General features: G+C 46.0%; 1 protein-coding gene across 1 annotated transcript in view; it reads right to left on the bottom strand.

Moving 5' to 3' along the window:
* The window catches only part of LOC120024934 (diacylglycerol kinase zeta-like), a 115,455-nt gene extending 99,667 nt beyond the window's left edge, over positions 1-15,788 (bottom strand). Inside the window, exon 1 of the mRNA XM_038969305.1 lies at positions 15,467-15,788. Coding sequence (XP_038825233.1) covers positions 15,467-15,528 — 62 coding nt within the window. The 5' untranslated portion in view covers positions 15,529-15,788. The remainder of the gene's footprint in view (positions 1-15,466) is intronic.
* Between the last annotated feature and the right edge of the window lie 231 nt (positions 15,789-16,019).

The raw sequence follows: 16,019 nt of genomic DNA, 5'->3' as shown, positions 1-16,019 counted from the left end.
TGGAATAACTGTGACATGTACAGAACCTTGCAACATGGGGCCGTGCATTATCATGCTGAAACATGAGGTGATGGCGGCGGATGAATGGCACGACAACGAGCCTCAGGATCTCGTCATGTTGTCTCTGTGCATTCAAATTGCCATTGATAAAATGCAATTGTGTTTGTTGTCTGTAGCTTATGCCTGCCCATACCATAACCCCATCACCACTATGGGGCACTCTGTTCACAATGTTGACATCAGCAAACCGCTCGCCCACACAACGCCATACATGCGGTCTGCCAGCCACCTGGTACAGTTGAAACTGGGAATAATCCATGAAGAGCACACTTCACCAACGTGCCAGTGGCCATCGAAGGTGTGCCTTAGCCCACTAAAGTCGGTTACGACGCAGAACTGCAGTCAGGTTAAGATCCTGGTAAGGACGACGAGCACGCAGACGAGCTTCCCTGAGATGGTTTCTGACAGTTTGTGCAGCCATTCTTCGGTTGTGGAAACTCAGTTTCATCAGCTGTCCGGGTGGCTTGTCTCAGACAATCCCGCAGGCAGAGAAGCCGGTTGTGGACGTCCTGGGCTGGCATGGTTACACATGGTCTTCGGTTGTGAGGCCGGTTGGATGTGCTGCCAAATTCTCTAAAATGATGTTGGAGGGGGCTTGTGGTAGAGAAATTAACATTAAATTCTCAGGCAACAGCTCTGGTGGACATTCAGTTAGCATGCCAAATGCACGCTCCCTCAAAACGTTTGAGAAATGGCGCTGACAGAGATGTTCGCCTCGCATCGCGTTCTTTGGAAACTATGCAGTATTTTGTTTTTTTTATGTATTATTTCTTACATTGTTACCTCAGGAAATCTTAAGTCTTATTACATACAGCCGGGAAGAACTATTGGATATAAGTGCAACGCCAACTTACCAACATTACAACCAGGAATACAACTTTCCCGAAGCGGATCCTCTGTTCGGACCACCATCCAGGACAATGGATCTGATCCCAGTATCTGACCAAAAACAACGGCGCTGTAGACGGGGCAGACGGAGCGGCCTTCTGGTCAGACTCCGTAGACGTGCTCACCGCTCCTGAGTATACTACTCACCAATGTTCAGTCTCTTGACAACAAGGTAGACAAAATTTGAGCAAGGGTTGCCTTCCAGAGACATCAGAGATTGTAACATTCTCTGTTTCACGGAAACATAGCTCTCTCAGGATATGTTGTCGGAATCAGTTCAGCCACCGGGCTTCTCCACGGCGACAGAGATAAACACCTCTCTGGAAAGAGGAAGGGCGGGGGTGTGTGTTTTATGATTCACGACTCATGGTGCAATCATAACGACATACAGGAACTCAAGTCCTTCTGCTCACCCGAACTAGAATTCCTTACAATCAAAATGCCGGCCATTTTACCTACCAAGAGAATTCTCGTCAGTTATAGTCACAGCTGTGTACATTCCCCCTCAAGCGAACACCAAGACTGCCCTCAGGGAACTTCACTGGACTCTATCTAAACTGGAAACCATATATCCGGAGGCTGCATTTTTTGTAGCTGGGGATTTTAACAAAGCAAATTTGAGAACAAGGCTACCTAAATTCTATCAGCATATTGATTGCACGACTCGCAGGGCTAATACTCTCGATCCCTGCTACTCTGACATCTGCGATGCATACAAAGCCCTCCCCCGTCCTCCCTTCGGTAAATCCGACCACGATGCCATCTTGCTCATTCTGTCTTATAGGCAGAAACTCAAACAGGATGTACCAATGACGAGAACCATTCAACGCTAGTCTGACCAATCGGAAGCCACGCTTCAAGATTGTTTTGAACACGCGGACCGGAATATGTTCCGGAATATGTGCATTGGAGATGTTGTACCCACTGTGACTATTAAAACCTACCCTAACCAGAAACCGTGGATGGGTGGTGGCATTCACGCAAAACTGAAAGCGCGATCCACCGCATTTAACCATCGAAAGAGGTCTAGAAATATGGCTGAATTTAAACAGTGTAGTTATTCCCTCCACAAGACAATCAAACAAGCGAAATGCAGATTCGGGGACAAGATGGAGTCGCAATTCAACGGCTCATACACGAGACGTATGTGGCAGGGTCTACAGGAAATCACGGACTACAAAAACAGCCACGTCACAGACACCGACGTCACGCTTCCAGACAAACTAAAACATCTTCTTTGCCCGCTTTTAGGATAATACAGTGCCACCGTCGCGGCTCGCTAACAAAGACTGCCCTCCCCCCTCCTTCTCTGTGGCTGACGTGAGTCAAACATTTAAACTGGTTAGCCTTCGCAAGGCTCCTGGCCCAGACGACATCCCTAGCCGAGTCCTCAGAGCATGTGCAGACCAGCTGGCTGGTTTGTTTACAGACATATTCAATCGCTCCCTATCCCAGTCTGTTGTCCCCACATGCTTCAAGATGGCTACCATTGTTCCTGTACCCAAGAAGGCAAAGATAACTGAACTAAATGACTACCACCCCATAGCACTTCTGTCATTATGAAGTGCTTTGAGCGGCTAAAGTATCATATCACCGCCACCTTACTGGCCACTCTAGACCCACTTCAGTTTGCATACCGCCCCAACAGGTCCACATGTGACACAATCGCCATCACACTGCCCTATCCCATCTGGACAAAAAGAATACCTATGTAAGAATGCTGTTCATTGACTACAGCTCAGCACCATAGTACCCTCCAAGCTCATTACCAAGCTGGAGGCCCTGGGTCTCAACCCCACCCTGTGCAACTGGGTCCTGGACTTTCTTACGGGCCCCCCCAGCTGGTGAAGGTAGGAAGCAAAATCTCCACTTCACTGACCCTCAACACTGGGGCCCCACAAGGATGTGTGCTCAGCCCTCTCCTGTACTCCCTGTTCACCCATGACTGCGTGGCCATGCACGCCTCCAACTCAATCATCAAGTTTGCAGACGACACAACAGTAGTGGGCCTGATCACCAACAACAACGAGACAGCCTACAGGGAGGTGGTGAGGGCACTGTGTCAGGAAGTGTGGTGTCAGGAAAACAACCTCACACTCAACGTCAACAAAACAAAAAGGAGATGATTGTGGACTTCAGGAAACAGCAGAGGGAGCACCCCCCTATCCACATCGAAGGGACAGCAGTGGAGAAGGTGTAAAGTTTTAAGTTCCTGGGCGTACACATCACAGACAAACTGAAATGGTCCACCCACACAGACAGGGTTGTGAACACTGCCTCTTCAGTGCCTCTTCAACCTCAGGAGGCTGAAGAAATTTGGCTTGTCACCCAAAACCCTGACAAACTTTCACAGATGCACATTCGAGAGCATCCTGTCAGGCTGTATCACTGCCTGGTACGGCAAATGCACCACCCTCAACCGCAAGGCTGTTCACAGGATGGTGAGGTCTGCCCAACGCATCACCGGGGGCAAACTACCTGCCCTCCATGACACCTACAGCACCCAATGTCACAGGAAGGCCAAAAAGATCAAGGACAATAACCACCCAGGCCACTGCCTGTTCACACCACTATCATCCAGAAGGCGAGGTCAATACAGGTGCATCAAAGCTGGGACCAAGAGACTGAAAAACAGCTTCTAACTCAAGGCCGTCAGACTGCTAAACAGCAATCACTGAGAGGCTGCTGCCTACATTGAGACCCAATCACTGGCCACTTTAATAAATGGATCACTAGTCACTTTAAACAATGGCACTTTTAAAAAATTCCACTTTAATAATGTTTACATATCTTGCATTACTCATATCAGATGTATATACTGTATTTTATACCATCCACTGCACCTTGCCTATGCCGCTCGGCCATCGCTCATCCATATACGTATATGTACATTTTCTCATTCACCCCTTTATATTTGTGTGTATTAGATAGTTGTTGGGGAATTGTTAGATTACGTGTTAGATAATACTGCACTGTCGGAACTAGAAGCACAAGCATTTCTCTACACTCGCATAATCTGCTAACCATGTGTATGTGACCAATAACATTTGATTTGATCTTGAGACATCTGTGGTATTGTGGTGTGTAACAAAACTGCACATTTTAGAGTGGCCTTTTATTATCCACAAGGTGCACCTATGTAATGATCATGCTGTTTAATCAGCTTCTTGATATGCCACAATTGTCAAGTGGATGGATTACTTTAGCAAAGGAGAAATGCACACTAAAAAGGGAAGTAAACAAATTTGTGTACAACATTTGAGAGAAATAAGCTTTTCTGGGATCTTTTATTTCAGATCGTGAAACATGGGACCAACACTTTGCATGTTGCGTTTATATTTTTGTTCAGTGTATATCGATATCTGACTCCAAGTACCTATTTTTTTGCTTTGCTTTGCTACTGTAGTTAGCGTTAGCCGGCTGTACCAGCTTCAAAACTACGGTACTTTTAATCCTGTAGCTTGTTCTCCATCTTCTTTTTAAACAGTGAGCCAACATGTTTTCAGCACTTTTACTTCCATGACTGATCAAAATTTCTCATGTTCTCTCATCTCTCTGCATCAGATATTTAGTGAGCAATATGTTTGTAACTTTAAATTGCAGTATCGAATCACAATACATACAGAATCGTGGGAATCACAATACATAGCATATCGGCACCTAAGTATCGTGAGAATATCGACACACAAATTCACTACGAGCATTGTCCTCACAGCATGTGTCTCGAGACGATATCTGACAACCGGGTCAGTGGTTAGAACTACATTCAGTCTGCAGTTGAAGCAGGAAGACCGTGTAAACCTGATAAGCCCTTACGATCTGACAGCAATCAATTATTCAGATTTCAAATGGCCTGTTTAACATATTCCTCATGCTTGACACATTAAACTGCTGCTAAGCTCTCCAGAGACCATTCTGCAAACACACGGGCTACCCCTGAAGTCCATCAAAGCCCATCTCCACACTGCACAATATCATGGGCGGTGTTAATGAGCCACATTAAGTGTGTTCCTTGTCAGTAGATTTTTAAGATGCACGTTTAGAATGTCCAGACAACATGTAACTCACTTAAGCAAGTAAGACACGTGAATGTTCCCCCAATAGAGTTAACGTGTCTCTATTCGTGGACCTGATTAGGTCATTATTTGATCTATTGTGAATCCCATGAAAGCATTTCACAGGACCGTTTGCCACTATGATTGCTAGGCTTTTCTGGTTATTTCCCACCAGGCTTAGACTAAGTACGTCAGCTCTGTAAGAAGACTGAACTGGAGATCATGTGGGCCATAGTTATCGTCTTAGAAGTCCTTCTCGATTCCTCCTTTGTCCTTCATTCACCATCTCCACATCCTTATGACTTGGAAATCCATGTCGACACAATGTCAGTGCCGCTTAATAAAGGAAAGAAGTGTTCTCACTCGCCTGCTTCCACAAACCGTACGGCTACTGTCCTATAAACACATCATCAGCGACTCCTTATCAGAGGCTGAAGCAGAACTAAAATAGCCTCCTTATAACATTTTCTTCTATTCTTAATGTCTTTGTCTCTTCTCCGCCGCTCTCCTTTCCATGATCATTCCTTCTGAGAGTTGGGGCCTCTCTCTAGTAAAGCGGGCAAACCATGCGTCGGGAATTGTAAAGGGTGAAAGGTTGTAAAAGGTTCTGACTTGTGACCTGTAGTAGAGCCCTAACCCAGGCAGCCAGGTTCTGACACATAACCCAAACCTATTTCTGTCCAGAGAAATGGTCCCAAATTAATGAATTACCTCGGTTAAGTTCAATTACAGTAGACACATGAGCTACTGATGTCGCACTTCCTGTTGCTTCAGAAAGGACAAATAAATAATCCTGTTTCTGACACCATAGCACCTTGATAGAAATCAAAAATGGGCCTTAGTGTCTGTCGACTTCACGGTGAGATTTCTCATTGAGAGGAGAGGGAGAACGGGGGTGAATGGCTAAGAGGTCCCCTCCAGCTCTAGCTCATTAAAATTCCACTAAGTTAAAGAGGCGAGAGACCACCAACGGCTGCTCTCTGTTTTGCGCCATCACAGCCGACAGGCAGCATGTGTTTACTCAGGGCCACAGAGATAAACACACTTAAACATAACAGGGGGAAAGAAAAAAAACAAACACAGCCAGAGAGAAAGAGAGAGGGAGAAACACAGAAGGATGATTAAAACGGAATTCCGACTCACTGTCTGTTGCGCTCGGCATTGGTATCTCGCAAAGGTAGAGCACAAGAAAATGTTTAACAGCACTCTGATCATGATGACGGTCATTAGTGGTCAGAACGTTGCTTTGCATGCTGCTGCAAGCAAAGATGTACTCTGATACGATTGAATATGTCCATATTTGGTTATATCAACCCACTAAACTGGGCTCTTTCATTGAGTCTTGCATTTCTTTAACATTTCGATGACCTGAATGAACTAGGATAGTACCTAACAGCTCATTAGCTAATGCACCATAACATCAGGAGTACTGTAAGTGCTCACAGCAGCGGGGAGGCATGTCACGCGTCTCGTTTTAATGACGTCATTGCCAGGCACGTCTCGTGTCAGTGCCGACTTCACTTCCGACACGGATCTTAAAAACAGCGAGGACAGCACGGCTGGCGTGACCGTTATCTCAGCCCTCAAACCCTATCTCTGCACAAAGGCTCATCTTAGATCAGCATCCACCAACAACACGTCGTCAAAGACGCCTCTGTTCATTTGCAAACGGCGATACAGTACCGTGCTATTCATTCTCGTTGTTTCCTCATTATTTAACTTGCGTCAAAGAAAATATCGTGTGTGGTCAGCATGAGCGCTAAGATGAACTCAGCGGTGATTCAGTTAGCGAGGACGGTGCTGTGGTAAGTGCCATTGTGACTGATTGATCTGAATCACATCTCCCTCTGTAAACACCAGCCAACAGTCTGTGGACCAACACGCATCTAAACTCCATCACACAGGTCTCAGCGCCCTGGCTCAGACTAGCCCAAACTTCATCTCTGGAAATCTTTCATCTTTTCATCTTGTGATTGTGCTTTGAAGGTTCTCAGGGAAGGCAGGAGGGGGGAAAAGAGCAGCTAATTAGGTTTAAAAATAACCTCTCGGTGAGAGAGACGTGTAACGTTCCCGTTCTGCTCGGAGGGTGCAAAAGGCCTCGAAGTATCACTGGCCCTAGCCACCTGTGGGTTACAAGCAGAGAAGTAAAAGAACAGCGGACGGCATACCAGAGATAGATGTGCATGACAGAGTAGTAGTAAGATGCTAGTATGACAATAGGATGAATGTTGTCACTGAATCTGGAGCAAGGTCACCGCGACTGGCAGGTGACATTTTGGGATATGACGTTGGCGTTGTCTCTCGATGTGTGTTATGACCATGGGGACACATTGTGACACCACCGTGTGACCGTGATTGTGTTATGAGGAGAATGAGTCGCACACCCTCTCAGAGAGCAGAGGAGATGATCAGAGTTTCCTAATCAAGCTCGACTCTTCTGGCAATGGAAACAATCACTCACTCTTACTAAATCAATCCTCGACTGTTTTTACTGCTAATCTCTGCATTCGTTGCCTCCTACATGTTCTCACTCCTTCGAAGCTAGTTTGGGCAAAGTGCATCCCATGCTGTAGCCTACCCAGGTAGTGTTTCGCCTACTAGTAATACTGTACCGTGAGTGCTTCATTTATGCCATGGTGTTGCGGTGCAACACTCAGCGACAGGGTATGCAATGGTTGGAAACGACAAAACTAGTCTTCGATTAGTGTGTGGACTGTACATCAAGGTCAGACCAAAAGCAGACCAAGCTGTACTGTATAGACATAGAGGCACAGATCAATCCCCCATACAGTAATCACAACACACACACGTGAGTGAGGAACGCAAACACCAGTACTACAGCTGCCTGCGAGGGACAACTGCATGGATACTAACCCGCTCACACGTACAGCACAGTCATTATTGGCATGTACTGGAAACTCACACCTGTTGCTACTACTACTACTAGTAAGTGAGCATCCAGGAATCAAATCAAGCACAGAACATGTACAGCCACCACAGCATTGTGATCAATGCACTTCAGTGGCTTAGTGAGAGGTTGGTCTGTGCCTTACCTCCTGCCGAACAGTTTGAGGCCAGTGAAGGGTTTGCTTTGCCTTCGGCCCGTGTCCGGGTGCTCCCCGTCAGGTAAGAGGGCGGAGGGCAGGTCTGAGTTGGAAGAGGAGGCGGAGGTGGTGGCGACGGCACCCTCTCCTTCCCTCAGGGAGCCCGGATTTGAGTCGGACCCGGCCAGCCCAGGCCCTGCCCCCTGGTCACACTGTTGCTCCATGGCAGTCTCTCCGTCAGCCACTAACGCAGGTCCACTCCAGAGTAGGGGCTTAATAGTGCTCCAGGAGTCACAAAGTCCTCATGGCTGTAGCCACAGCAAAAAATGACAACAATTCTCACTAGTAAATACCCACGTAAAATAGAGTAAACAGTCTAGCGGAGCTCTACAGGGCTTACCTCAGTCCCTCCCACCCTGCATAGACCAAACAAGATAACAGAGAAGAGAAAAGTCAGAGAGATGCTTAGGCTCCCAGATCCTGATTAGCCTCCATGTGGAGTAAGCTTCCCATTCCACCGGAGGGAGAGGTCATTGTTTGAGCTATGTCCTGTAATCCTCTTTGTCTCTCCCTTTCTCTTTTCCTCAAGTTCCACCAGCACACTTCCTCAGGAAGTTAAGTCCTGCTGCAGAGTTCAATCCCTGAGTCTTTGATCCATTGGCTTCAAGCAGAGGTTGTTTCTTAGGAGCTTGTAGTTGATTGTTGTTTCCTTCATTCCTTTTTTCCTCCTTCTCTCACTTCACTTCCCCCCCCGCCTCCTCTGAGAACCTCGGTCTCCCGTTTCTCTGATCCTCCGCTGTCCGTACTGCTCTCCCTGCTGCTCACGCTCAATTATGCACTCACACAGCTCAGTCGGCTCCCTCTCTCAGGACTGCAACAGTCCAGGAAGTGTCAAATCCAGAAGAGGCACTCATAGGACCCCAAGCATAGGTGCCTACTCAGCTGCCTGACTGTTTTTCCTGTCTTTCAGTGTGTAGCTTGTACTCTCCACTTGCTATATGTTTAGTAGCTGTCTCTTAGAAAGCTCTCTCTCTCTCCCCCGCTCTCTTACTCCTCACACACATTTTCTCTCCTCCTCCTCTCTCTCTCTGAACAGATCGGCCTGAGGTGGGAAGCAGATGCATGGCCATCCACTGTTGGTTCATTAGAAATACATGAGAGATAGGGAGAAGGAGGGGGAGGAGAAGGAGAGCCCAGGACACTCCTCCATAAGCCCTGTGTGGTGTGGGAGTACGGCAAACTCCCTGTGCCTGCTTGCCTGTCAGTGTGGAAGGGTGAGTATTGTGCTAGACACTTCCCACTGACACAGCCAGCCTGCTTGTTCTCGCTCAGTCGCCAAGTTGCTTCGGCTCACTCACAAAAACCCAGCCTATACACAGTGTTTTCCCCCCTGTGTGTTAACAAGATAGAAAAGCCACATACAATTAGTGGAGTCCGGAGCACAGTGACATCAGGATGTGGCTCTGAGGGACAGTCCCATAGAACTGTCCCCAGATACACAGACAGGGGTGGAGAGAATCTAGATGGATGGGGTGTGTGTGCATGCGTGTGTGTTGTCTAATGTTCTATTTGTTGGTCCAGTCGATTGTGCACATTTCTGTGTGTGGATAAGAATTTCCAGCGTTGGCACCAAGCTCTGCAGCATGTTCAGTTGCCAGCCTACTCAAACCCACGCCATCCATTTGGTATGGCTTAAAACGCACGCTGTAGAGTGCAATGCGGCAACACTGCTGTGCTCAGCTGTTCCTCATCCAGCCCTGAGTCAGCTGATAACGGTTATAGCACAAACTTGACTCTGTCTGATCAGAACATTTCAACTGTGGCATCTATGAAGTAACAACCTCAGCTCGGAGTCCTCTCTCTCTCTCCATCGCCTTCTCTTTACCCCCACCTCCCATTTATTTTTGTTCCTCATCCAGCCCTGAGTCAGCTGATAACGGTTATAGCACAAACTTGACTCTGTCTGATCAGAACATTTCAACTGTGGCATCTATGAAGTAACAACCTCAGCTCGGAGTCCTCTCTCTCTCTCCATCGCCTTCTCTTTACCCCCACCTCCCATTTATTTTTGTACCTCTCTTTATCCCACTCTCTATCTATGGTCAAAAGTAACAGACTCTCACACATAAATAGTGATTATCTGCCTCTTACAGTCGCAGCAATTTGAGATAATCAGAGGAAAGTGTCCACCCACCATCATGCAGGGATATGAGTCAACAAATGACCATGCGAAGGAGACCCCGGACTGACGCCATCAGAGGATCCCCACAAACAGGCTTCTCTGTGTCTGCTGGGCAGAAAATAGGACCTCCCCAGCCCTGTTAATTCGTTTATTTGTCCTCAATGGGAATATCTTTCAAATAAACCATGTAAAAATAGGGTTTTCAACAGACTCAGCATCTCTAGAATGTGTTCGTTCAGCTTCATTCTCGGGGATCAAAGCCAGACCGAATGCCACATCTCTCTCACACACACACACGCACGTTCCTCCCCCTGCTCCCCTCTCTAATCAAGCGAATCAATCCCCAGGTTTTAGAGCGCCCTCTGCTTCCCGTGTGGCTCAGTTGGTAGAGCATGGCGCTTGCAACGCCAGGGTTGTGGGTTCATTTCCCACGGGGGGACCAGGATGAATACGTATGAACTTTCCAATTTGTAAGTCGCTCTGGATAAGAGCGTCTGCTAAATGACTTAAATGTAAAAATGTAAATGCTTCAATAATGCATCACGCCACGAGGAGGAAGAGAGACGGGAGCGCCACACAGACGGGGCTGGATATGGGGCTCCAGTTAGTCCACCAGACGACCTAGTCACAAAACAACAGTGAGGAAATATACAAGATTCCTACAAGAACCTCAAGCAACTACCACGTTACTAAGCCAGACATAGGCTACCAAGCAAGACAACGGTTGATGTTACTACTACACATATATTACTACGTGTGCAATTGAGAGTTTTGTGTCAATGTGAGTCGCACCATCGAGGGCTAGAGAAGAGGAACCTCACTGATTAGTGATTAGCAGCAGGTCCAGGCTTAGGAGGCTCTGATCGTCCCCTCCCAACTCTGCACCCCCCTCAACACTGGCCAAACCAGGCACAGTCTCAGCCTAATGGACCACACCAGGCACAGTCTCAGCCTAATGGACCACAATGCAGTTAACTGTATCAATTAGGAAGCGATAGGTCCAGGATATGGGGAGCTGGAAAAGGTCTCTCTTTTAATTCAGTGAATAATGATGGCTCTGGACTGCCTTGCTATCTGGGGCCACGTCATGCCCCAATTACATTATGGGGGTGGGCTGTTTCTGTGGAGAGTCCTTTCATCCCCTGCGGTTCAAACAGCAAGTGTCTTCTGTCCGTGTTGCAGTGTCTTTATAACAAACATTATCATAGGTCAATATCTCAGCAATATTTTATAGTTGGTCAATATTTCATGATAAAGTGCCTTCGGAAAGTATTCAGACCCCTTCACTTTTTCCACGTTGTATAGTTAGTCTTATTCTAAAATTGATTAAATTAAATTTTTCCTTCATCAATCTACACACAATACCCCATAATAACAAAGCGAAAACATTTTTTATTTTTGCAAATGTTTGTTTATTTACATAAGTATTCGGACACTTTGCTATGAGACTCGAAATTGAGCTCAGGTGCATCCTGTTTCCATTGATCATCCTTGGGATGTTTCTACAACTTGATTGGAGTCCAACTGTGGTAAATTCAATTGATTGGACCTGATTTGGAAAGGCACACACCTGTCTATATAAGGTCCCACAGTTGACAGTGCATGTCAGAGCAAAAACCAAGCCATTAGGTTGAAGGAATTGTCCGTAGAGTTCCGAGACAGGATTGTGTCGAGGCACAGATCTGGGGAAGGGTACCAAATGATTTCTGCAGCATTGAAGGTCCCCAAGAACAGTTGCCTCCGTCATTCTTAAATGGAATTAGTTTGGAACCACCAAGACTCTTCCTAGACCAAGAACCCGATGGTCACTCTGGAGGTCTGTCAGAGTTCCTCTGTGGAGATGGGAGAATCTTCTATAAGGACAACCATCTCTGCAGCACTCCACCAACCAGGCCTTTATGGTAGAGCGGCCAGACGGAAGCCACTCCTCAGTGAAAGGCATGACAGCCCGCTTGGAGTTTGCCAAAAGGTACCTAAAGACTCTCAGACCATGAGAAACTTGATTCTCTGGTCTGATGAAACCAAGATTGAACTCTTTGGCCTGAATGCCAAGCGTCACATCTGAAGGAAACCTGGCACTATCCCTATGGTGAAACATGGTGGTGGCAGCATCACGCTGTGGGGATGTTTTTCAGCGGCAGGGACTGAGACTATTTAGGATCGAGGGAAAGATGAACAGAGCAAAGTCAGAGAGATCCTTGATGAAGTCCTGAGCACTCTGGAGCAGGTTCTCAGACTGGGGCAAAGGTTCAACTTCCAACAGGACAACAACCCTAAGCACACAGCCAAGACAACGCAGGACTGGCTTTGGGCAAGTCTTTGAATGTCCTTGAGTGGCCCAGCCAGAGCCCGGACTTGAACCCGATCGAACATCTCTGGAGAGACCTGAAAATAGGTCTGCAGCGACGCTCCCCATCCAACCTGAGAGCTTGAGAGGATCTGCAGAAAAGAAATGGGAGAAACTCCCCAAATACAGACGCGCCAAGCTTGTATCGTCATACCCAAGAAGACTCGAGGCGCTTCAACAAAGTTTTGAGCAAAGGGTCTGAATACTTATGTAAATGTGATTTTATATAAATTAGCAAAATTTTCTAAAAATCTGTTTTTGCTTTGTCATGATGGGGTATTGTGTGTAGATTGATGAGGGGAATTTTTTTTTCAATCAATTTTAGAATAAGGCTGAAACCTAACAAATGTGGAAAAAGTGAAGGGAACTGAATACTTTCCGAACGCACATTGATATATTTGAGATTTCCATTAAAAAAAAGTCAGCTTGTGAGGTATGATGACGATAACTGGGAACATCTTATCAAACTACGAGACAGCAGTCCTTTACATTATAGAAGGCTCTGTGATTGGGATCGCAGTAGATGTGGTCAGTTGGTCATTAAATTAGCTGACCATATAGAGCAATAGTAATGGTTTGTTTTTGCAGGCAAAACTATCATCGCTTGTTGGCCAAAGCCTATGGGGAAATGAATAGGATTTTGGGATAATTGCAGAAAACAAGATCTGTGTTAAACACAGGCTTAAGAAATGTTATACTTTTTGTTCTATGAGAATCCTCATCAGCTTACATCATTTTTTGTGAATTTTTAATCATTTAGATCATCCAAAAAAGCACACAAAGGTTTCATAAATCATAAAGGTCCTTTTAACTGACTGATATTATGTCATAGAACAAAACAGAAAATATCTCCTAACCCTGTGTTAACCGCAGAGCTTATTTTCAGTGTTTATCCCAAAACCTCATTCATTTCCCCCATAGTAATGGCTAACGAACCAGAGGTAGAAAATGCTAACTCATTTCCATTTTTTAGGACTACGAGCTGGTGAGCTCTATTAGAAGGGGCCAAACAGAGCTGCAATTCATGCTGAGGCTGGTATATCCCAGGAGGAGAGGGGGGAGCATTTGAGGGGTAGAGGTAGACTGGGACAGGAATGTAGAGAAGCAGACAGATTATTGGGAAGCACCCCAGGACCTGTGGGGTTGAGGGAGAAGGCCTCATACTGAGCACTGAGCAGACAACCTTTACTGTGCAGATTGAATAAAATCAGAATATCCCACTTGAAAACACAGGCCACCGCATGGCTACTACATTGTGGCTATGCAGTAAATACAAGGAGTGCAGAGTCCACAGACAGCAAAGTGGCTGATCTGTCAACAAGTAAATAGATAAGCATGATTTTATTTTAGGTCCACCCAAAAATTCCACATTCCTGGGCAGTTTAGGGGACTAGCAGCAGCATGGCCCCTCTCTCTGTCCTGTTGTCACTTTCTACTACTTTGACAGGAAGGAAGTGATGTCACCAGCGGGGGAGTTGTACTCACTTTACAACTGAACCGCAAGGTGTTTCCTGCTATTCTTCCATTCGCTTTTGTTTTGGTCCTAGTTCTTTCCATCAGAAGGGTTTACTACAAAGTAGGATCAATTAGCTAACTTGCCTAAATATTTGGAAATGACTTTATTTTTTTAAGAAAGATCAGCTTGAAATGGGCATGATCTAATTGACTCAACAACCAAAAATACATATCTATGTTTAGCTTCTTTTTTGTAGTAGTAATTATTTCTGGTTGTTTATCAAAAGTTAGCCGGTTAACTCATTGATCCTCCTTTTTAGTATACCCCTCAGCTGTGTTACATGAGGTGGAAGGACGCAAACAGCAACACACAACCTGGTTTCAACTGTCATAAATAGAAGATCCACGACAGCTCAAAGAGAATAGGAACGTATATACCAAGAATGGAATTGTCACAGACAGAGAACGCGTCACACTATGGGCCTACTGTATAAAACAGTGCATTACCGCTATATTGCCTCTAGTTAAGTAACGCCATCTTTGAGGCAGAAGGGCATACAGTGAAAAGAACAGCAGTTATAAAACTAATGACGGATGACGCCGTGACCAAACAGAAACCCAGAAAGCGAGACAGACCGAGAAGCAGATGGAGATACAGAACGAAACAAGTAGAGGTTTAGGGCGCCCCCCCATGGGTATGTTGTGCAACTGAGTTACATTTCTCCCCAGGGGTGAATCAATGACTCACCCTCCTGTACTAAGTAAATATAACGTGGGCGCATTGTAAGATGACTGAAAAGTCTTAAGACAAATGGGGATAATATACCAAGGAAGTGTGAATGTTACGATATACACCTTTTTTATGGAGAATTGTGCAACCAATCTAAATGAGCAGAAGTCAGATGTTGCAGAAATGAGAACTATAAACTGCTCCTTTTCCCTGAACAAAACAAACATTCAGGCCTTGACTATTGCCCACTGTCATAGAAGCAGCATCATCCCAAAACAGCACAACTTCAGCATTGCATGACATTAGTCTTCACCCGGTTCATCCCAGTCAAATTCTCGGGATAATGGACAACTTTCTAGAACGTTATACAGCCCTGTTTAATGTCATAAATTAATCCCATACTGGTGGATGGCCAAGCTATTTATAAGCGGACGCTGCAAAACTACATTTCTAAGTTCGACACAGCCTCAACTTCCTTTTCTGTCAAAACACAGAAAATATAGATTATCTCCAACACGCCATCTTAGTGTTCAGCATCTATAACCCAGGTAAAGCATTACTGAGTATACTCTTAGACATACTAAACCAAAAGTCCCACTGAACAAATCAAACCAAAATATAGAGAAATGTTTCCATAGTACATTCTGGCCATTGGTGGTTTGTGACCAAAACACCAAAAGGGAAGTAAAGAGCACACACCACTACCTGTGAGTGGGGGCAAGCGGAGGGGTTGGAGGGACGTCCCACTTCCCCCGGTGACCCCACATATCCAGTCCGTAGTCCCCTCTCTGGCTTCCTTTGCGGCGGCTCACCAAAGAGCCGGCTTCCTTGTCCTGTCTGGCATTCCTGTGTCAGCCCCCAACACAAACCTAGCAACGAGTTACGGAGCTCCAGTCCAACTGAACCGTCTGTCTCTCAGGACTATCTTATTTCTCCCCCCCACCCCGTTCACTTCTGCTCACTTCCTGTTTCATGACTTCCTCATGGCTTGTGACATAAGCCAGTGAGTGAGTGAGTGAGTGAGTGAGTGAGTGAGTGAGTGAGTGAGTGAGTGAGTGAGAGTGTGTGAGTGAGAGTGAGAGTGTGTGTGAGTGAGAGTGTGTGAGGGAGAGAGAGAGAGAGAGTGCACGCACGCAAGGGGAGAGCATGCCAAAAACATGGTAAAAATAAAACATGGCCAAACTGATTGAGTTGCTGGCTATTTTTAGACAGCTGGAGGACATTCCCCCTACCCCCAATGTTTATCTTTGATAGTTGA

This window comes from Salvelinus namaycush, chromosome 30, assembly GCF_016432855.1.
Source record: "Salvelinus namaycush isolate Seneca chromosome 30, SaNama_1.0, whole genome shotgun sequence".
In the NCBI taxonomy this organism is placed as follows: Eukaryota; Metazoa; Chordata; class Actinopteri; order Salmoniformes; family Salmonidae; genus Salvelinus; species Salvelinus namaycush.
This window is presented reverse-complemented; position numbering and strand designations above follow the sequence as displayed.